General features: G+C 38.3%; 1 protein-coding gene across 1 annotated transcript; it reads right to left on the bottom strand.

The window, feature by feature from the left end:
- Window positions 1-485: 485 nt before the first annotated feature.
- LOC129720230 (uncharacterized) lies at window positions 486-22,645 on the bottom strand. Its single transcript, XM_055671680.1, has 2 exons — window positions 20,636-22,645; window positions 486-1,072 (listed from the first exon to the last, which is right to left on the bottom strand). The coding sequence occupies exons 1-2, from the start codon at window positions 22,643-22,645 to the stop codon at window positions 554-556; spliced, it is 2,529 nt and encodes an 842-aa protein (XP_055527655.1). The 3' UTR covers window positions 486-553.
- Window positions 22,646-22,953: the final 308 nt, after the last annotated feature.

The following is a 22,953-nucleotide window of genomic DNA, read 5'->3' as shown; positions in this document are numbered from 1 at the left end:
CTTTTCAGGAAAGTATGTTTTATAAGTTTGGTTTAGAATGCAAAATCATTTCAAATTTCATTCAAAATTGGGAAAAGTTCATAACGATCACTAATACTAATGCATCGACGTGAATAGCATACCTTTTAGAACTGTCATCTATACTTGGATCTCAGTTGACCTTTACCGAAGCTTGAATTGGAAAAGGCAGGTTACAAAAAGTGTCATCAACAGTTCGCCAAAGAAAGGTTGTGCTTTCTGTATCGGATCACTAATGACCCAATTGCCTTGACATGTATACGGGCACCGCACGCTAATCTTTCACTTGTGATGTATCAATTTCGGTTTTTGTTTGTTTTTGTTCCCATTACTCATGTTGAATTCAGCAGTACATACCTACACAGCAGATTAAAATATGGTCTTTGGTTCAGTTTCGTAATAAAAATGAATGAGCTGTTTGAATAATAGGCACAATAACTGATATATATTACAGATATTTACATTCGGAAAAAACACGATGATTGATCAACCAGAGAACATCGTTCCGTTCATAATGAAATGTTGAGTTTTGATCTCACGAAGCAGGAAGATACTGATTAAACGGCAAACGATCGCGTGGCTTCTGAACGAAACTGGGTGAAAGCTGCTCTTTGATCCACGGATAAAACGTACTGATTTCAAGTATAGACTTAGGAATGCCGGTTGCGTCACAGCGAACGTTGTGCTTCATTACTAGACCCGCCTGCTTCCAGTGGCTGGATGACGATTGGCACATCAATGGGGCACCTTGAAAGTTAATGCAGTTTCTTGACCACTCGTTGCTAGTTGTACACAAAAAACCCGGTTGACATTGATCAGCGCTTTGTAATGTTACTCGATGTTTGTATGGCTCCGTCATTGAACCATGGCCGGTGGAACCGTCCCAGCTGATCAGCACACAGTTTTCGCCGTCGATTTGCTCGTTATACTCGAATAAACACACGAATTGTTTGTTACGGTGTGAACTTTCGGGCAAGATGAGTAGTCCAATATTATTGTCCTGAGCAGTACTACTGTAGTCCGGATGTACTGATTTGTTAATGGCAGGAACGATCTGTGTGTAGAAAGAGAAGAAAATATTTTCGACATGGGCCATTCAACATTATAACTAGCATTATTAGAGCCTACGTGTCAAACGAACAAACAAATGCATGTTTTTCGTGTATGCCTAATCTCTTTTGGAAGGTCTTAACCTAGTGATGCAAGGTAAATTGTAAAAGCAGTGCAGCTCACATATACCAATGACGGTTAAACCAGTAATTGTAGTGAATGAGAAATAAATGAAAAGAATGATATTCGACTACTATTTGTGGTACATGGTTTCGATGGAGAATGTTGCGTTAACTTAATTAAGGTTGTAACTGATGTAAGCAAAATATGTCATGCTACAATTCTGATCGTTTTGAATTTTATGTTAATTGGGTTTCTTAATATTTTGACGTAAAATGTTGATTTGAGCGTAATTTTTAAAACACCAAGAGCTATTACAATGCTTTCAATGTATGCTCCAGCCATTTTATTTTTACTTTTAATTTTTATTGGGAATCATAATAGGTAGCCCCTCTAGCACAGCGTTTCTCATCCTTGTTTTGTCCGCGTAGTCCTTGGCGATATTTTCCAAATCAATTGTACCCCCTGGCTTGGCATATTCTCGCAGAATGGGAGAGAGTAGTGGTAGGTCATGTTGTGGGAGACTAGTTCAGGTTTCCAATTGAACTATGGTTTATTTGATTGTTACTGTCATGTTTTAATAGCAAGTTTGAACAATAATTGAAGTATTATAAAGAAAAATTGTTTTGTCCGCCATTACAGATTTTTTGCGTATCCCCTGAAGGCATTTACATACCTCTAGGGGTACGCGTACCCTAGGTTGAGAACCGCAGGAAAACAACCCAAAATTACGGATTACCACGCAATACGAATATTTTCGGAGCCAGAAAGATGCACAGAGGCAAAAAAATCAACCCGGACATCATTTTTAATTCTAAGATGGCGACTTCCGTTTTCTAGAAAACAGCCGAAAGTGACCAAATACCACCCAATAATAGAGATGCAGGGATAAGCTTAATCTTGGTAAGACCGTTCGGCCGAAGATTGCCTGCTCGTTGCTTTTTAAAAAGCCTGTCGCAAATCGAGTTCGTTTGATAAATATGGTGATTGAACTAATAACAACACAATGTATACCTATCAAAGAACCCCGTCTTCCAGAGTGCGTTTGCTTTCTCGAGAAGAGTCGGAATTTGAATTCATCAGGTAGTGGATGGTTGACGCGCGCCGCTTGTATTTATTCGCGGTGTTTGACACTAAAGATTCCTCGTTCGCCTTCGTAATGAGCTAACTTCTCGCGCAACATAGTTCGATTTCGTCACCTACCGCGGTGATACAACCTTTCCTTTCCGTCGCAGTCGTGGAGATGCAGAGAAAAACTCGGTCTCCGACAACAACGGCTGTAGCACCTCTTTCCTTTCAACATCATTTCTTACCCTAATGATCGTAAGGACGTGGCGCCGTTATCGATCTGAACAAAGCAGTAGCTACAGAATTGTTGTACACTGAAGGTGGCATACTAATCCCAAGTAGTCATTTGCGTGGTTCCTTGTGCAACTTCACTAGCTCAGATCGATCACGGAGCAACTACGAAATGTGCGGTCGTTTAAGCTCAAGCTTAAGAAAGTGACCAAATACCACCCAATAAGAATATTTCCGTAATCGTAACGATGCATAGAAACCAAAAATCAACCTCATATCCCATTTTGAATTCTAAGATGGTGGCTTACGGTTTCTGGAAAACAGCCCAAAAAGGCCGATTACAACCCAAACTGGTTATTTTCGGAACCAGAATGACGCCCGTAGGCCAGAAATTACCTTCACATGTCATTTTAAAATTCAAAATGACAACTTCCGGTATCTGGAAACAGCCGAAAGTGACCGAATATGATATTTTCGTAATCATGATGACGCACGGATACAAGCTTAGGAGAATGACTGGAGAGCGACACTATACTGACGACTTTTCTCTCTTTTCACTCTAACAGCCTCATGCATGAGCTGTTCATGAGAGCTCACATACAGCTACAGCTAACACAAGGCTAAGAAACTGTCTTGTGTTGCGTACGACAGCTCATTCTTGCGCATGTATTTTGTTCTCTCGGACATGACAGCCTAGTTTGCTCAGTGTGACAGTCTGCTGATCGGCTGCGGCTGTCATCGACTCGCATTTTTTCGTTTCTCCTTTTTCACAGGCCGGTGGCATATTCAATACAAAGAAAACCGTTTCCATTGTTGATAATATTCCCCACGTAAGAAAAAACGTGCTTCGCACCATCTCTCTTTCATTCTTTCATCGGCCTGACTGTCGTGTATCATAATCACCTGACATCCCGCTCGGAATCGTGCTGAAGGATGTCGGAAGATTATAGGCTGTCATTTACGACAGCTTGGAATAACCAACAGACATAAGGAGATGAAAACTAACAGCCCGTATGGAGTTGCATGTGCGCTGTCGTCAGTTGCTGTCGGACTGTTCACCGAACGTGTGGGGAACTGAGAGAGCTGTGCAATACAATGAGAGCCGGATCAGTTAAAAATTTGCTGTCATTGTCTTGCAGTCATTTTCATAACACTGCACGGATACTAAAAATCCACCTCAGACCCCATTTTGAATTTTAGAATGGTGACTTCCGGTTTCTGGAAAATAACCAAAAATGGCTGAATATCATTCAATATGGGTATTTCCGGTACCAGACTGATGGTCAGAGGCCAGAAATTTACTTACAAGCCATTTTGTAATCCACATTGACGACTTCCTTTTCTGGAAATTAGCTGCAAATGACCGAATGTCATCCAATATGGGTATTTTTAGAATCGATTTTTTGAGTTTTAACGTATTCAATGTCTGATTCTATGCATTTGCAAACTATAAACAAATCAGCAGGTAAATCTTTGGATTTAGGTGAAATCAGTTTGAGTGTTTGACATCAATTGTATGAAAAAAAAAATTGGCGTAGCAAAAATTGCCGGGTCAACTAGTAACAAATAAAATGTCAATGGCATAACAGATATAAATGAATTACCAAGACGCGATGATTCTGTCTCATAGCAGACGTCAGACTTTTATGTTTCGAACTGTTCTCAGTGCTTTGTAAAGGATCGCAAGTTGACTGTTAAAACACGAATGCGATCGCTTTCCGCAGTCAACTTGTCTGCTCGGCATAGTACAGCGATCGCCTGGAGAAAGAGCAGTCAAAGTGGAATTGAACATTTTTTTAGTTCCTAGGTGGCGGTCATTCGCTATGGCAGCGCTCGTTTATTTCGTTCAATCTTTCATTATGTATACGTTCAAGGCACAAAGTGAATAGGGCAGTTGGTACCATTTCTACAGCTTCGCTGAGTTGCGGGCCAGCGAAGACGGCACCGAAAGCGGGAAGTTAAGAATGAAATAACTTGGTCGCTTGCGCGGCAATTAACACCTGTGATTTGCCATTTCCTAATTGTGTGCTTTGCATCTGAGGTGGATGGCCTTTTGATTTTTTTTGTGACTCGACTGTGGTTGTAGCGTATCCTGCGCTGCGAAAGCGGCTCGCCCTACCGCAGTTTAATGTACAGGTATACTTAAGGCTGTACATTAACCCACGGTAGGGCGAACCGCTCACGCAGCGCAGGCCGCGCCATTATGTTTTTAGCCTCACAGTCTTTCGTGAAGGTGTAAAAGAAATCATATTTTCTAATCAATATTTTGTACCGTAAAACGGGGTATCATTGATCAGCGGGGTAACATTGATCAGTTTTACCCTTCTCATGAATAGTTGAAATAAAACTGCCCCGTGATTACTTTTGATAAATTTGAGTAAAACATCTTAGTCTTGTGTCATTCGAGATCTGAACAATATTGAATTGTTTGAAATTTTTTATTGTTTTGATAACCAAATTTTAAAATCAATTTGATCGTTGTATTTCTTACTCTCAGTAAGTGCCAAAAAAGCACGTTATACTAGTCGAATATTAAACATTTCGTATTCATTGACATGTTTTCCAAATCCGTTATCTAATTTTCTCAATCAACTAGAAAAAAATTTATGGAAATTTATTACATTTATAATTAATTAAATTATATATGTTGAGAAAGTTCAGTTTTATGCTCTAACCAGACATCATCCTGGTCTACGCCAGGAAGTTGTCTTGGCTAGAGCATAGAACGTTAGAGGCTAGAGCTGACCTATTGATACTTCCGTTGTTGGAAAGGCCTTGCATATATGATCAACATACGTTTTCTGAACACAAACATTCTACAACGATTGCTGACTTACAAAAAACTTCTGGCACATTTCGCAACGTTTACGTTTTTCATCATCGAAAGGTGAAATTACATATGGCATAAAAATGACTCGCAGTAGGCCGCGGCTAGGTGCAAGGACAGGACTATCCTCCGTAATGAGAGCAGTTAAGGAGAACGTGATGTCAATCCGGAAAACGTCTCTAAACATGTTATCAAAGCAATATCTAACATTTTTAGTCCAAAAAAGTTTCAAAACAATTCAAAATTGACACCGATCCAAAGTTACCCCAAATAAGGAAACAACGACGAAAAACAAATATTTTAATGTTCAAGATTTTCGAAGGGCTTTAAAAACTAACTTCTCAAGTTCAAAGGATGCCAATACTGGTACTAAAAATATGAAAACTATAATTTCAGTTGTAAAATATATAAATACACAGGGGTCATTTTTTACGCGGTTGGTTGTACCGCGTTGAAAAAATCCGCGTATGAAAAACCGCGTAATTTTAAAAAATTGCTTAAAAAACTCCATTCAAGAATAAGATCCGATTAAAAATAATGGCACGTAGGTAAATCTAAACTTATTAACTTATGTTCGAATTTATTCACTCATGTTCGAGCGTCTTTATAGACAAATTTTCACTACACTTTTCACTTTTTATTCACTTTCACTATTTAATTCTATCACTTTTCACTTTTTACTTGCAAATACGTATTTCGGCACTGACATAGTGCCTTCGTCAGTGCTTATTTGGACTGTGGAGAAAATAGTGAAACCCCAAGAATTTTATACCTAATAAGGTAAACGACTGGGGCAAATTTTAACTCAGAAAACGTAAACAACATGAGTTAGGTAGCGAAATGTGCGGCCTGGTGATCCATGCCTTGTCGGGGAGTTTTCGGTAGAAATTTAAAAAGCCAAGAGAAATGATTACCCTGATCTCTGTTAAGGAGGGTAGCTGGGCTTTGTTTGAAAATTTCTAAACTTTCTGCGACATCTAATTTCCAAGGGGATGTTACTGATCGAACTAGACTAATGTTGTCGGTAGTCATAGCGTGATCTTCATGAAATATATGTTCGGCTATTTTGGATCTGAAATGGTGAGTTATTCCTTTTTCTAAGTCTTTCTTATTTTTTTTATTCTCGCTTATTTTCCGTCGGTCTAGTTCCGCCACTGTTGTGGCCAATCACCGACGCCCAGGGAGGCGACTCCACACCCAGGACCCTAACTCACGACCCGTTTATTAACGGACCGGCGCCAACGGCTTTACTTCCTCATGCGATGGAAGGCGTGATCCCAGAGATTTTTCACCTCAGAAAATCTCCCGGTGTCGGCTAGGATTGAATCTAGACCAGTTGGGTTGGTTGTGAGTGGATCACGCCACCTCACAACCATCGACACCTATGTCGGCGGTGGGATTCGAACCCAGGCGTCGAGCGTGGTTGACGGAGACGTTACCAACCACACTAGGCCCCCGCTCTGAGTCTTTCTTAGCCTTTACAAGTTCTGAAGTATGTTCCTAAACTTGAAAAATGATATAAAAATGGTAACGAAACACGCAAAATAAGTTTTCAGTGCTTCTAAAACGAAAATTCATTGAAGAACATGACATTTTTATAATAATTTTGCTACATGTTTAGCTTTCGTTTCTTAAACGGAAGTAAATCGCAACGACCCTGACTCGTATCGTTGTAAAATTATTAATGTATTTTTGTTTTTTCTTCCCGAATCAACGGGAATTGCCTATTTTTTGATAATAACAGCAAATATATTAAAAATATGCATTATTTAGATTAATAAAACAGAATATCTTATTGTCATGAACCATACGATTGATTTTTACTTTATTGGATTTACTTATACTGAACTTATTTCGCGTAAAAATAATCGTCATTGTGCTACAGCGATTTAGAACTTCTGAAGTGACCTAGTGTAGGTTGTAGGTCTTGTTGAGTATAACATTCGCTTATACTAGAAATTTTACAAACACCCTCAATATCTGAAGTTAGGGTCAAAATACGGTTTTTTGGACCTCAGCGCATATAATATTTTTTAACTCAGTCATTTATCAACCGATTTTTTATATTTAAGCAGTTTTAGAAAGGGGATGAATAGAGCTTTCAAAATATATACAAGTGTTTACTAATATCAATGAAAAATGTTGAGTTATTTGATTTTAAATATAGGTTTTTAGATTTTTTCACGCAGTTTTTCGACTTAATTTGAAATTTGCCGTTTTTTTAAGAAACATACCACAAATATACTATAATTTTGAAAGTATATTCAATTCCGAATCAAATGAAAGTATTTTGGTGAAAATCGGTTGATATTTGGCTAAGTTATATATATATTTTTTTAGAAAACCAGTATTTTTGGCTTCTATCGCACAATTATTTCACGGAGCTACAAATGATAAAAAAATGCAAGAACTTTTGATGTGACTTAGTGTGGGTTATATTAGATCAATGATCTAATTAATCAGCCAATATAGGCTTTTACTTAGTACATATAAGTCGGGTCTCCTTCAATCAGTTATTAAAAACTATCTTTAGATTTAATCTTCTTAATTGTCTCCGTACGTACTCGTTCACGGCTCAAATCAGAAAGCTCTTATATTCGGTCTTTTCATGCTATCATTTATCGAGAGAGAGAAGTCTCTCGCATCGATTGGTTTTAGTACAATTTGTTATTTTTACATGCCTAATTTAAATAACTAAACTATCAGTATATAACAGGTTATAGTTTAAGTCATGTGTTACTTGCGCGTTTACTTTAAGTTTTAAAAAAAACCCAAATATTATAAGTTATGGTCAAAACCCTGCTTTTTACCTTAGCTTACATTTTTATGTTTAATTCGGTTATTTTCCAACCAATTTTTTATATTTTGGTTGTTTTGGATAGGCGAAAAAAAAAAACTTTGAAAAATATAAATATGTTTAAAGAGTTTACCTATATGTGATGAATAGTTTTAAAATAAATAAGATGATTCATATATAATAAAATAAGATGATTTATATTTTTTTTTTCAAATTTTACCTATATGTGATAAATAGTATGTTACACTCAACAAGACCTATAACCTACACTAGGTCACTTCAGAAGTTCTTGCATTTTTTTTTTCATTTGTAGCACAGCGTTATGTCAAAAATCCGCGTTAAAATTATCCGCGTTATTATAAAAATCGCGTATAAAAAAACCACATAAAAAACCGCGTAAAAAAAGACCCCAGCGTACTTACGAAAACGTGAAAAAACTGATCAATGTTACCCCGTTTTACGGTATATACCTACCTATTTGTGTTTTTGCGAGCACGAGTGGTTGATTTTTCTTTAAATGCTGTTAATCAATTTACTTTCATAGAATCAACTGCACTAATGCAGTGTAGAGCATGCAACAAAACGAGTCGATCAAAAGAATTGGAATTTTGTATTAAAACGTAATTGAATTTGGATACGACGGCCATGTAGCATGTGCCACTTTCACTTTATGAAAAAACAACGGATACAAACGTTGCGAGCTGTTTATTTAAAATATATATATTTAAAACTTATTCCAACCACAAATCGTAATTTTGACAACAATGCGAATGTTAAGCATCATTTCGGAATTCTCTCGCTACGCCTCAAACGTAAGAATGCTTCAGACTGATTGACTGTTTTTTCGGTCGATCATGAACATAAACGAAAAACGGAATGGTAATGCAGACAGAACATTGTACGAAGTTTCCCGAACGGCCTTGAATACCGAGGCCGTGCTCCTTTTGCGGAAACAACGCACGCAGCCCGTTGCATATTCGTGAATGTTGAAGACTGATTGACTGTTTTTTCGGTCGATCATGAACGCAAACGAAAAGTGGTATGTGAATGCCGGCAGACGATTTTATGACGGACATGAAAGACAAAGCGGCGGTCCTTTTGCGGAAGCAAACGTTGCCCGCAGCTCGTTCCACATTCGCTCTGCTTTAAACCGTTCTTTGAAATTGAACATGCTGCAGATACAAGTTGAAAATGAGCGAAGGATCGCACAAAAAGGAAAGCATGTAACTGAACGAGAAAACGTTCAAGCGTCTTTTTAGAAAAGGATTTTTCAAAGCTCTGGTTCTGGCCAAGAAAGGAACCCTTTTTTCGCAAAAAGCTTATACTCTTGGTATTACTTTGAACAGATTTTCACATGAGTTGATCTTACGTCGAGATAAACGTATTTCAGTATCGTCAGGAAAATTAACATGCTGCTGACATTTTATGTAGATCAGACACCTACCAACCATTTTCTCAACTTAAGACATAATTTCACTACCACGCGGATCCATTAATGCTCTAGATGCTTGATATTATTACCCTCCCAGCTGGTCTCGAGGTACGATGCTGGCCTAACAAGCCAGTCGTCGCAGGTTCGACTCGCGGTTCGGGAGAGATTGTAAGTATCAGAAGGACCATAGCGCTAGCAGCCCCGCTATTGTTCTGTATATATGAGCCGAAACAAGGATAGGCCGCCTGAAACTGACATCATTGAGTGCTCGTCGGCGCATCCTCGACGTGTCTACGCCTCATCGACTGGTCCATGGCACTATTCACTGTAATCTTACCAACGATCTCAGCTACCGATTTCCCACGCATGGTCTGCGCGCGGTGAATTTATTCAGCATTCCTAGATCGAGAATAATCCTAAGAAAATCAGCGCCTTTATCTCGTTTATGCCAGACTTACAACGAGAGCTGACGTGGAAATCTTTCTGAACTTCAATCAATTTAAAAGGATGGTTTTTTAATGTGAAAAACGTATGATGTTTATAGTTTGACATTCTTGTATTATCGTTCGTTTATTGAGTAACCATTGTAGGACTAGATACAAGTAAACAAAAGGAATATGAAATAAATAAATAAATAAATAAACAGTTGGCTGCAAAGTCTGTCTATAATAAACAGAAAGTCGAGTTCCGAATCGGAATGTAGAAACAAGGTTTTTTTTGCTTGATAATATTTTGCTTTGTGGAATATATTAAAACCATGCCAGAGCTGTTTTTGTTTTGAGGTCAGTTTTTGTCCGATTAAAGATCTATGTTTTTAAAAGATGGACAAGAAAATTCAACAGAAACAATTCATTTTGATACTTATATTAGGAACACAACTAAGTTTTCGATATTTGTCAACAGATGGCGCCAGCTATAAATTCCTTAATAAAGTTTAGTAAAGCGTGCAATGTTTGCAATTTTATGAGAATGCCAAAAATAAACCAGAACCAGAACCGAAGATATAACTTACGCTTAAACAAAAAATTGGCGAGTCATTTTATTGTGTGGCGTCATGAACTTTTAATTTTGTGAAGATGTTTGATTTTGTGCACCACAATCGACATTTGCTAGACATGGTAAAAAAAAAAAAAACGGTGGCTGAAGCCTACTGAGAGTTAAAAAACTTTACGGAAATGCTGCCCAAAGCGAAACAATGCGCCGTGATTAGGTCACTCGCTTTCAAGAGGGTAATTTCCATGACGTTGACGACTGTCCGCGTGAAGAAAGGCCAATAACTTTCAAAGACCCTGAATTGGAGGAATTGGAGGATCCTTATTAAGGATCCATGCCAAACACAGGAACAGCTTGCTTCGATATTCGAAGTTACCTGCCGAGCCACTTACCAGCGAATGTATGCTTTAGGAATGTTCATTGTAATTAAAAGACAAGGAACGTTTTTTTCTCGTTTTTTTTCTCGTGTGAAAACTCCTCCGCAAAAAGGAAGGGGTTTCTTCATCGCATGGCGACGGGTGAGAAAAAATAAATTCATTACAGTACTCTATAATGTATAATGCCCAGCAACTCCTATCCATACCTCCACGTGGTACCAACTGGTATACGAGCAACCGAGGGAAGATCGGTGAATCGGTGGAAACTTGGTCGTATGCTGACAGCGAAGGGGGAGCTGTTTTCCTTGGAGAGCAGCTTACCTGAGCGTCTGTTCCCCAGGTTAAGGGCGGCTCAAACAGCGACTGATCCGGAGCGGACAGCTGAACTATGATATGCGGTGTCTCGCCAGCTACACCCAAGACGACGGCCCCGTCGCGTTACGAGGCATCGTAGCCCTAGTAAGGCAGCATGCTGAAAATAAACATACTACGAACAATACAGAGAATGATACGAATCGGAACAATTGGCATAGACCTAGGCAAACGAAAAAGGACAACGATTGGAAACTTGGCTTTTGAAATGTTAGGGCTCTGCTCGAACCATCACGCGCGGCATCTTGACCAGAGAGCTACGGAAGGCAAAAGTGGAGGTAGCAGCCATACAAGATGTGCGTTGGCCTAAAACCGGGGAACGTGAATTCCGGGCGGTTGATCCGACCGCGGACATTACTTTCAAGTACCACATCTACTACAGTGGCGGCAAGAGAGCGGAACGGAGCGTCGTTTTCGTGTTACTCGGAAACCAAATGAAACGTGTCATTAGGCGGAGGCCTATTAATGACCGTCTATGCAGATTCTTCAATTACAGCCTGATCAACGTGTACGCGCCGACAAACGATAAAACCGATAACGTAAATGAGGAGTTCTATGAGCTCCTTGAGAAAACGTATGGAGAGTGCTCACAACACGGTATAAAGATCGTCATCGGAGATAAGAAAGAGGCCAGAGGAATGGCCCATTTTGCACGTCTGAACATTCGGAAGCACACCTGGAGACACCCCATTGGAGAGGCCTGCTCCCAGATCGACCTCATGCTGATCGACGGCCGGCACTTTTCAGACGTCAAAGATGTGCGGTCCTTTCGAGGGCCAAACATCGACTCGGATCACTATTTCGTGGTAGGCAAGATTCGCGCCCGATTGTCCAACGTATTTATTCGAGATCGACGAGAAAGATACGTCTGGACATCCAGAGATTATCAGCGGATGGAGTTGCTGCAAAGTATACTCAGAAAGTTGATAGACGGATCGGTGAACCAGCTGGAGAGGACCCGAACGAGCAGTGGAAGCACATCTATGATGCGGTCAGCGAAACAGCGCGAGAAGTGATAGGCATGACTACGGGAACCACGCGTAGTGGGTGGTTCGATGCTGAATGTCTAGAGGTGACGGTAGCGAAGAACCGAGCCTACGCCAACACGTTAGTAGCAGCTAATCGTGTGACGCGTCACATGCGGGAGAAATACCGGGAGGTAAGAGCTGCTGGCTTCACCGCCGTAAGAAACGTGAGCACAAAATTTGGACGCAGTATCATGAAATCTGAATTTTTTATGACTTTTCAAAGCATGGCATACTGACGTTTTTTGACATTTTTTTGAAAAAAAGTACATTACTTTGGAACGCTCTGTAGCTTCAATGATAGCTTGGATATTTTTGACGTCAAAGGAAAAGTTGTTGTAAATATTCAAATTCATAAATTCGTCGAATTTTACTATGGAGCCTTCAACTTCAGCGGCACCACCTAATTTAATGTCTAGTAAGTTGTCAATTCATAGTGTTATACATGTATTAAAATGTTCTCTTTCAACCATAGAAACCGGATTAGGAAGATAAAATATATATGAACCAACTAAACATCGAAAATTACTAGAAGAAATGTAAATTGCTGCGAAAGACATTTTCCCTGCTGATAAGTATAATGAACTTCAAATTTTCTGGAAACAATTGAGCCGTTGAGAGTAAAAGTGGTACATGTGCCATTAAGTAAATTTTTTAGGAGACGCGGTAAACGAAAATACTCAAATAGTAAATTATTTCCAACAATTTTTTTTCAACACAACTGCACTAAATCAATGCTGGAAAGGTTTCAAAAGACGGTACATGAAAGCATAACGAGTTCTGGTTGAGAAACTTACACAAACTTCAATGCAAAAACACGTACCACTTTTGTTCTATGGGAAAAATAACGACAACCAGAAAACGTTGAGAGCAAAAGTGGTACATGTCCAGTGTGAGCATGAAGGATGCATTATAGCTCTCTAATCTTAGGACATAGAACATTAATGTCTTCAGCAGAGTTGTCCAAGTAATTGAGTACTATAGAATGATGATCTGTTTGTTGAGGAATTCTGTCTCTTCGTGGCGCTGGTGTATATGTATTTGGTAACAGCATACGAGTTGATACTGAAATAGGTAAAATGCTTTCTGCTACAAAATAGTCACGGGTACACTAGCACCACGTAGTGTGAAAATTCCAAAGCAGACAGATCTTCATCGGAAAGTACTCAATCACTTGACCAACTTTGCTGAAGACATGATTGTTTCATATCCTAAGATCCTCGACTTGCAATTCATCTAACACGCACAGATTGGACATGTACCACTTTTGCTCACAACGGAATGGTGATTGTGTTAATTACCAAAAATTGTGTTGGCTATAATTTTGGTTTAGGTTATCAGATCTCGGTTTTTCTTGGATATTCTAGTACATTATTGCGTTCTGCATCAATTTATGCAAAAAACCCAAAAAGTGTAAAATGGCACATGTACCACTTTTGCTCTCAACGGCTCAATTCTACACGAGATTTAAGCGATCACTGCGGAAGACGATGATGCTGATGATGATTTTTTTCAATTTGTAATTAGTTTGTATCACTAATGTTGTTTCAGTTAATTAAAAAAAAAAAATATATATATATATATATATATATATATATATATATATATATATATATATATATATATATATATATATATATATATATATATATATATATATATATATATTTAGGCAAAATTTGTTTAGTTTGAGGGGTCGTCCATAAATAGCGTATTTTTTTTTCAATGGGGAGGACACCCGGTGGCACTACTTGTGGTCAAAGATCATAAAGTTCTATGGAAAATAGTGCCAAAAAATATTAAAAATTGGATTTCGTGCTTTATGGATAGCCCCAAACAAAAAATGGATGCCAAATTCGTGTTCAGCGCCCCAAAATTATGTAAATACAAAGTTTTTGTCGCATTTATCGACACTTTTTTTGCTTGGCCAGCCTTTGTATGGAGTCACCCCACTGTGCTACGGTCGTGCCTCACCAGGCACGACACGAGGAGATCCTATAGAACGAGCAACGGAATCAGGAATCGGATCGTGTCAGTACCTGCCATGTGTAATGACCGGAGAGGAACCTGATTACCGATAAATTGCAGGTGGCCAGGCATTGGAAGCAACATTTTGTAGTGGTGTTGTACGATGAGGAAGATAAGAGAGTCGCCAAGGAAAACAGGATAGAAATTGGGGAGGTCGGACAAGCTGGACCCACCAAATCGGACGAGGTGAAGAATGCTCGCAAAGAACTAAAGAACCACAAAGCCGATGGGAAGGACGGCTTAACGGGCGAACTTTTCAAAGTTGGGAGCGAGCGGCTGTGTAGTGCAATTCACCAGATTATCCTAAAAGTATGGTCTGAAGAACAACTACCTGCGGACTGAATGGAAGGACTCACATGCCCTACCTACAAGCAGGGACATAGACTCGACTGTCGCTATTATCGAGGCAAGGGTAACCCTCCTCAATTCCGCTTACAAAATTCTATCCCGTACCCCGTTCCACTGAGGCCGTTGTAGAAAGCCTTTAAGGTGGCGTACAACACAGTGAAACGCAACGAGCTGTGTCAAATAATTCTAGAACATGGTTTCCCAACAAAACTAGTTAAACTGTTACGTGCGACTTTTGACGGTTTCACATCATGCGTCAGGACAGCGGGTAAATTTTCGGACGCATTTGTGACATTATGGTCTGAAGCAAGGTGACGGGCTCTTGAACTTGCTGTTCAACATAGCTTTAGAAAGTGAAATACGAAGGGCAGGTGTGCAGAGAAGCGGCATCATCATCACTAAGTCTCACATGCTTCTGGGCTTCGCGGACGACATTGATATAATTGGTGTCAACCGTAGAGCTGTTGAGGAGGCCTTTCCGGCTCCTAAAAGGGAAGTCGGAGAATTGGATTCACCATAAACACTGCCAAAACAAATCACATGGTAGCTGGCAGAGAACGTGATTGTTCTGCGGGTGTTGGTGTTGCGGTTGAGATGGATTGGTTTATCTTGGTAATCTATGCGACAGACCTCGCACGCGCTGAATGTGTGCTGTCGACGAGGATGGCAGAGAAGCGGGTGTAAGGGGAGACTGGAGAGTAGGAGCCCAAGACCGAGTTTTGTGGAGACGTATTCTGGTTTCGGTATATGATCTCAACGATCTATCATCATAGAAGAAAGTAAGTAAGTAGTCCGAAGATGTCATGGGAACTAACCATTCATGCTTTGGCCGAATAGATACTGCAAAGATTAGGCTGCGTATTTCAAACTTCCCTCACTTTTCTCGACCAAACAGGTATATAACCCCTTAAACCTTTATGCCAAACACTGTCGAATGCCTTTTCTATATCTAGAAGAGCAGCTCCAGTCGAATAACCTTTAGAATTATTAGTTCGAATTATATTTGTTACTCTAAGTAACTGATGATGGAATGCCCATGGCGAAAATCAAACTGCTCATTTGCAAGAATTGAGTTCTCATTAATATGTGTTATCATTCTATTAAGAATTATTCTTTCAAAAAGTTTGAATTTCAATTCAGCTGGATTCTTTTCGGGTTTTAAAATTGGAGTGACTTTGGCATTTTTCCATTTCGTAAGAAAATGTGCTAGTGCAAAACATCTGTTAAAAATGTTTACCAAGAAATTTAAAGAGTTTTCGGGAAGTCTTTTGATGAGGATATAGAAAATCCCATCATCTCCTGGTGCTTTCATGTTTTTGAATTTTTTGAGAATAGTTCGCACCTCATTCAAGTTTGTTTCCAATACCTCATCAGGAAGAAATTCTTGGGTGATGATCTGATCATACTTTTGGTTTACTTCATTTTCAATAGGACTTACTACGTTCAAATTGAGGTTATGAACACTCTCAAATTGCTGAGCAAGTTTTTGAGATTTTTGTTCATTCGTTAGAAAAATGCAATCACCATATTTAAGGACTGGAATGGGCTTCGAAGATTTCTTAAGAACCTTCGAAAGCTTCCAGATAGGTTTTGAATGAGGTTTTAGTTGTTTAACTTCTCTCATGAAATTCTCATTTCGCAAGAGAGTGAATCTATGTTTAATTTCCTTTTGTAATTCTTGAAAAATAATTTTCAAAGCAGGATCACGAGATCTTTGGTATTGACGTCTTGTGATAATTTAACACAGATCTAGTGGGATTTAAAATAGTTCCATGGGAAATAGAAAATGTTATGGGAAGATGGTCAGAATCAAAGTCAGCATGAGTTAATAAATCACTGCATGAATGACTTTGATTTGTTAGTACCAAATCAATTGTAGATGGATTCCTAATAGAAGAATAACATGTAGGCCCATTTGGAAATAAAATTGAATAAAATCCAGCCGAGCAATCATTAAACAATATTTTTCCATTGGAATTGCTTTGAGCGTTATTCCAAGATCGGTGTTTCGCATTAAAATCACCGATGATTAAAAATTTAGATTTATTTCTTGTGAGTTTTTGCAAATCTCCCTTGAAATAATTTTTTCGCTACCAGTGCATTGAAAAGGCAAATACACTGCTGCTATAAATAAATTGCCAATACTTGTTTCAATTTCAATTCCCAAACTCTCGATAACTTTGGTTTCAAGATGGGGTAAAACACGATGTTTTATTCGACGGTGGATAACTATTGCAACTCCACCACCGGCAACATCAATTCTATCAAACCAATGAACTATATAATTCGGGTTCTTTTATAGTTTAATATTTGGCTTTAAAAGCGTTTCAGTCACAACTGCAATATGCACATCGTGGACTGTTAAAAAATTGAAAAATTCATCCTCTTTCGCTTTTAAAGAGCGAGCATTCCAATTTAGAAAATTTACAGCATTATTTAAAATTATTGCTGAATTTCAATTTCATAACAATATTAGTTGTAAATTTCATACCTACTTGAACAGCCTCATACATCGAGTTACAGCTCAACAAAGCGGACATTAACTGCAGCATGGATTGTTGTAGGTAATCAATCTTTTCGGGTGTTGGAATACCTAAATCAATACTGGCTGACTTTTCAGTATCAAACACGAATGGTTTGTTAGTGTTTGAATTTGAAATATTACCTGAAAGGACACTGGCATATGAACAGCCTGGTGTTGCCTGAACAGGATTATTTGTCTGAAATTTTTTACCTGATTTTAAAATATTACCTACAGATACACCTGCTAATGAAAGTGCTGGTGATGCCTGAACAGTATTGAAAGTCTTTTGTATACCCACATTGACAACTGGTTGTTTAGAATTCCTACGTTGTCTGGAAGCAATAATTTTTGACCTTGCAGGACAATTAAAGAAATTAGATTTGTGATTTCCCCCACAGTTTACACATTTGAAACTTTTAGTGGTCTCTTTCGCGGAGCAGATATCTTTCGTGTGACTAGTGTCACCACAAATCATACATTTTGCTGCCATATGGCAGTTTCGAGTTCCATTACCATAGGCTAGACAATTCCGGCATTGCGTAAGATTATGGATTCCTCCGTGTCTCTTGAAATTTTCCCACTTTATTCGCATGTTAAATGAAACACGTGCTTTTTCCAAACATATCAAATTATGTACTTTGGTACGATCAAAATGTACTAAGTAATTTTCCTGGTGTATTCCAGTTTGATTAATTTTGGCATTTGCCTTTCGTTTCATCAAAATTACTTAGTTGGGGGCAAAACCAAGTAATTCTGACAAACAATCTTTAATTTCATCAATAGTTTGATCATTTGAGAGACCTTTCAAAACAGCCTTAAACGGTCCCTCGTTTTTGGCATCAAAAGAATAAAATTTATACATCTTTTCAGTCAAATACTGTAAAAGATGTTTATGGCCATCAACAGATTCGGCCAAAATACGAATTTCGCCTTGGCGGCCAATTTGAAAATTAACTTTTACATCCAACAGAAATGATGGAATGATCTGATCGAAATGCTTTTAAATTAGCTACAAATACCACAATAGGTGGAACTTTAACCTTCTTCATAACGGCTTTATGCTCAGTATGAGAAGTTTGAAAAATTCTTGATCTCCAACGGAAGAAAGAATATCATACCTGTTAGTCGAAATTTCAGTGTCACTTGGAGGAGATGCCTCACGTTTCTTTGAAGCCGCATCAATGCGAGCTTTTTTATTTTTTCCAGGCATAACTGGAAAACTTCACTACACTTTCACTTCACTATAGAATTTAAGTAGAAATATCTCAAACCAAGTTTACTCACTAAACACTCGTTAACGCTAAAAACAAATTTATTACTTTTCGTTTCAACAGGTGAGCAAGATCGCGCCAAATGACCTACGGTCGAATATCGACCATTTTTGATTTGAATGAAACTTTGCACACGTATTTGGCTTAGCAAACTGATCATTTTTCACCGATGGAGTGATTTTTTACACCCATGAGTTATATTCTAAAAGGGCGTAAGCCTTTTGGCATAGGTTTTATTCGAAGCATTGTAGCCCAGAAACCGTTGGTTGTATAGAAAAACTGTCTGAGAATGAGTTGTAGGGAATTGAAAATGCACCATAAAAAAATATACACTGCACAAAAAAAATTTTTTGACCAAAAAAAAAATTAACATTAAATTTCAATTTAAAAAAAAGAGCTGAATATTTTTTTGTTGACGTTAATACGCAACTTTTTAAAAAAAGTCCGTTTTTCTTATTTTGTCCATGGTTCTCCAGCAAAAACCATACGTTCATTGGACTGCTTGATCAAAAATATACAATTCATTCTTTGACAACAAGACGATTGGGCGAACGGTTCTCAAGAAAAGAGTTAAATGTTCTAAGTGCTATAAATATATATCCTTGTTCATATTCGTCATATGACACCCAACTAAATGACATTTTTGATGAATTTTTATTACTTTTCTGATTAGACCAATCATACAATTCTTTTGCGCTTGTAATATTCAAATTGAAATTTAATTTTTATTTTAAATTTTTTTTGGTCAAAAAAATTTTTTTTTGTACAGTGGAGATTTTTTTATGATGCATTTTCAATTCGCTACAACTCATTCTCAGACAGTTTTTCTATACATCCAACGGTTTCTGGGCTACAATGCTTCGAATAAATCCTATGCCAAAAGGCATACGCCCTTTTAGAATGTAACTCATGGGTGTAAAAAATCTCTCCCCCTGTGAAAAATGGTCAGTTTGCTAAGCCAAATACGTGTGCAAGGTTTCATTCAAATCAAAAATGGTCGATTAAATTTTCGCGTATTTCCAGGCGATTTGAAATGATTTTGCTCAGGTAGTCTTTTAAAAAGATTGCCTGTTGAAAGCGAAAAACAAAATTTTAATATCTCTCGGTAGTCTAAGACTTAGCCTCGAGCTGTTGGTAAAATGCAACCGTACTGTAGGATAGTTCATGTCGATCTGGAGATATTCATTTTGATATTTTTATTGCAACTATGACAAAACTACAAACATCAGTGATACACAACCTTCACATTTTCAATATATATGTAATAAACTGAAAATTATGGATTATTTAAAAAACCATAAACATGATTTTGTCAAAACCTTCTCCTAGAGATTTTCATTTTCATGGAAAAAGTGATAATAATTATATAATATTTTTATTATTTTCATATCTTAATTCCTGAAATTGTTATTTGATCATTTGAACATCCTCAAATCCTATTTTTTTTTTCGCAAGTAAGCATTGAGTTATTGCACGTAGGTATTAAAAATGGAGGCCTAGTTCATTTATAACATTTGGTTGATTTTTGAATATTTTTTAATAAAAAGTTGTTTGATTGAGATTTGTTTTATATGTTGTGTTGAATTTATTTCTGGCCTAGATTTGCAGTTGCGCCATTCTGTCAAATTAGGGGTTATATGTTATTGGCACAGCTGAAAAATGCCGAAGTAAAATAAGCATATATAAAAAGACATATTTTATACATATGCACGATAACTACTCAGCAAGATAGAGTACACAAAATTGATTGAGTGAACAAAATTGAACTGGCGGAAACTTATCTTTCTGTAAATTGCACCTATATTCTATTTTTAACCACACCGGTCGACAAAAGCGAAAAAATGCTGCCCCATAGTTCAAAATAGTTGCCGCTAAAAAGATTTGGTTTTTAACCATTCCTGTGAAATTTGGTGCCTCTAGCAATTGTCAATACGCGTCAGCATACGTCAAAGTGTCGCATACTAATTGCTCGCCGGGTTCGTCGCTTCAACGTTATTTTTACGAAAAAACCCATTTAAGTCTCAAAGAAAATGTTGGTGGCAAGGGGCATCAAAATTCACAGTTGAAAAGCTCTTATCTTCCGTTTTCCCAACTTGAGCTTTACACCTGTGTTGACCAGTGTTATTTATCTGTTCAATTGAAAACTATACCAACCTCATCATTTTCTCTCGTTTGACCATTCGATGTCCTGAATCTCACAAAAAGCTGTGTATGTGATAGATCGTAAATGCAATCCGCTGGAACAAGCACAGTATCGGACTTAATCAGTGTACCAACGCAACGATACTCTTCTTGTGCAGTCTCATGTTTTCTCCAAACCGTTACCACCCAAGAGAACTCTTGCTGTCCATCATTGTATCTGTCGGTATTTAAGTTCACTAGACACGACTTGTTCACTCTATTACTGTCTTGATCGATCATATTGTTGGTATCCGTGATCCATTGAGTCCACGGGACTTCGGGACCGGGTTGTTTTGAAAAACTTTCACAACATACTAAACTCTCAGGACAACCGTTATCGAAAATTTGGCGGCGGATGTTCCCTTGGAAATCTGTGTTGTCAATTATATAGTCGTTACACTGCTGAAGTGTAACACAAGTACCGCGGCAAACGTTTAAGTTTGGAGCATATTCCGCTGCAAACGTAACGTTTCTGCAACAAACTTTCCCTTTGGAACAACTGTCAAAATGCTGAGTGTAATCATGGCACATAGAGATTGGTACGCAGGTTCCTTCACAAATTGCATGGGGCAGCTTCAGAGAATCCTTGCAACAGGTTAATCCTTTGGGACAGGCTTCTCCATAGCGCAAATCAATCGAATCTTTTGCCATAACTGTTGAACATTCGCCACTGGGTACACATGTTCCTTCACAGGTATAATTGACTGCTAATATCAAATCTGTTGCTTCACAGCATATCGTTTGCTTCGGGCACTCTTCACCAATTCGAAGGTCCAACCGATCTGCCGTATTCTTAGTTCTGCATTGATATTCGGGAACACACGAACCACGGCAATGATTTTTCTCCTCATTATTTTTCTGATCCCGAATATTGACACAACAAATTTGGTCGAAGGAACAGCCGGCAGTTCTCAGATCGAGGTCTTTAATGTCACCGATGCCATGATCCGCGCATTGTGATGGCGAAACACATTGGCATGTTCCAGATTCTTCATTCATGTCTGGAATTGTGGGAAAACTATCCGGACAACAGAATAAATCTGGAGGACACGTGTTTTTACTACCCGATTGAATCATTTCAGAATGTCCAGGTGTGAGACATTGATCAAAAGGTACACATGTTCCGTCACAAACTTGGGGTAGTTGAACGTTCATAGCACAGCATATTTGATCCTGGGCACAATCAGCGTTACTACGCAAATCAATTAGGCTGTATAATACATTTGGACACTGATTTATTGGGACGCACATTCCTTTACAGTGAAACTGGTTGTTGTTACTACTAATGGGCCGTGGGTTTTTACAACATATTTGATCATTAGGGCATTCGTCTTCAGAGAGTCTTAAATTTATCATACTTGCAGTGTTAATCACATCGTCTAAACAATCGAAAAATGGCACACACTGACAATCTCTTTGGAGGCCGTTATTTATTGTTGTTTCAAACGAAAACTCCTGACAACACACTAAATCAACAGGACAAGTATGATCGTAACTTCTCAAATCATATTGGGCACTGTCGGATGTTGTATTGAGACACTGTACTGGGGGAACACACTTTCCTTCACACCGGTCTTGATGTTCATCTTCCTTGTGTTCCATTAACATTGAATGGCAGCATACCAAATTTTCACTGCAGTCTTTCTGGTCAAGTCGAAGATCAATATTGTACTTCTCATCACCAAGCATGCATTGATTAAAAGGAACACAAATTCCTTCGCAATGAGCTTCACCCGCGGGGGCTTCGTTTGGCGGCTTGCAACACACCATATCCGAGGGGCATTCGGTATTTTCGAGGCGAACATCAATTAGACCTTCACCCTGCTCAATTATTGTTCCACACAGATAGGAAAAAACACAAACTCCTTCTGAACATAGTTGTTTTTCTGGCAATGCTTCTCCAGATATACCGGCAACACAAAATATTAACAGTTTAAGAATTATGCTCGAAGTAACACAGAGCAACTCACTTTCGGTATGCATCTTTGCACGCCAACAAGTAGACTCATCGGTTAGGGTTCAGCATTTCTGCAAGCAAACTTTTTTCCCCCGCCCTAAGCAACTAGATAAACGTACAAGCGTCGAGTGGATTGGCAAGCCTCTGCTAACGTACCGGTAATGCACTGATCCGTCCAGTTTTGTGAATAGCTAAATCAATAAAAAAAACTCTTCTACATGTATAATGAGTAGTAATAGAAATCTTAAAAAATATCATATTAAACGTAAAAACCTATCATTTAAATTGTCTGGAAAATGTTTCCAGCTTGAAAGTTTGACAAGGCAAGTTTAAA

This window comes from Wyeomyia smithii, chromosome 2 (assembly GCF_029784165.1).
Source record: "Wyeomyia smithii strain HCP4-BCI-WySm-NY-G18 chromosome 2, ASM2978416v1, whole genome shotgun sequence".
Lineage (NCBI taxonomy): Eukaryota > Metazoa > Arthropoda > Insecta > Diptera > Culicidae > Wyeomyia > Wyeomyia smithii.
This window is presented reverse-complemented; position numbering and strand designations above follow the sequence as displayed.

Coding starts and splice junctions, on each gene's coding strand:
- LOC129720230 (XM_055671680.1), bottom strand. CDS start 22,645: ATGCATACCGAAAGTGAGTTGCTCTGTGTTACTTCGAGCATAATTCTT. Junction 1,073..20,635: donor AAACGAGAGAAAATGATGAG/GTTGGTATAGTT, acceptor TTCTACACACAG/ATCGTTCCTGCCATTAACAA.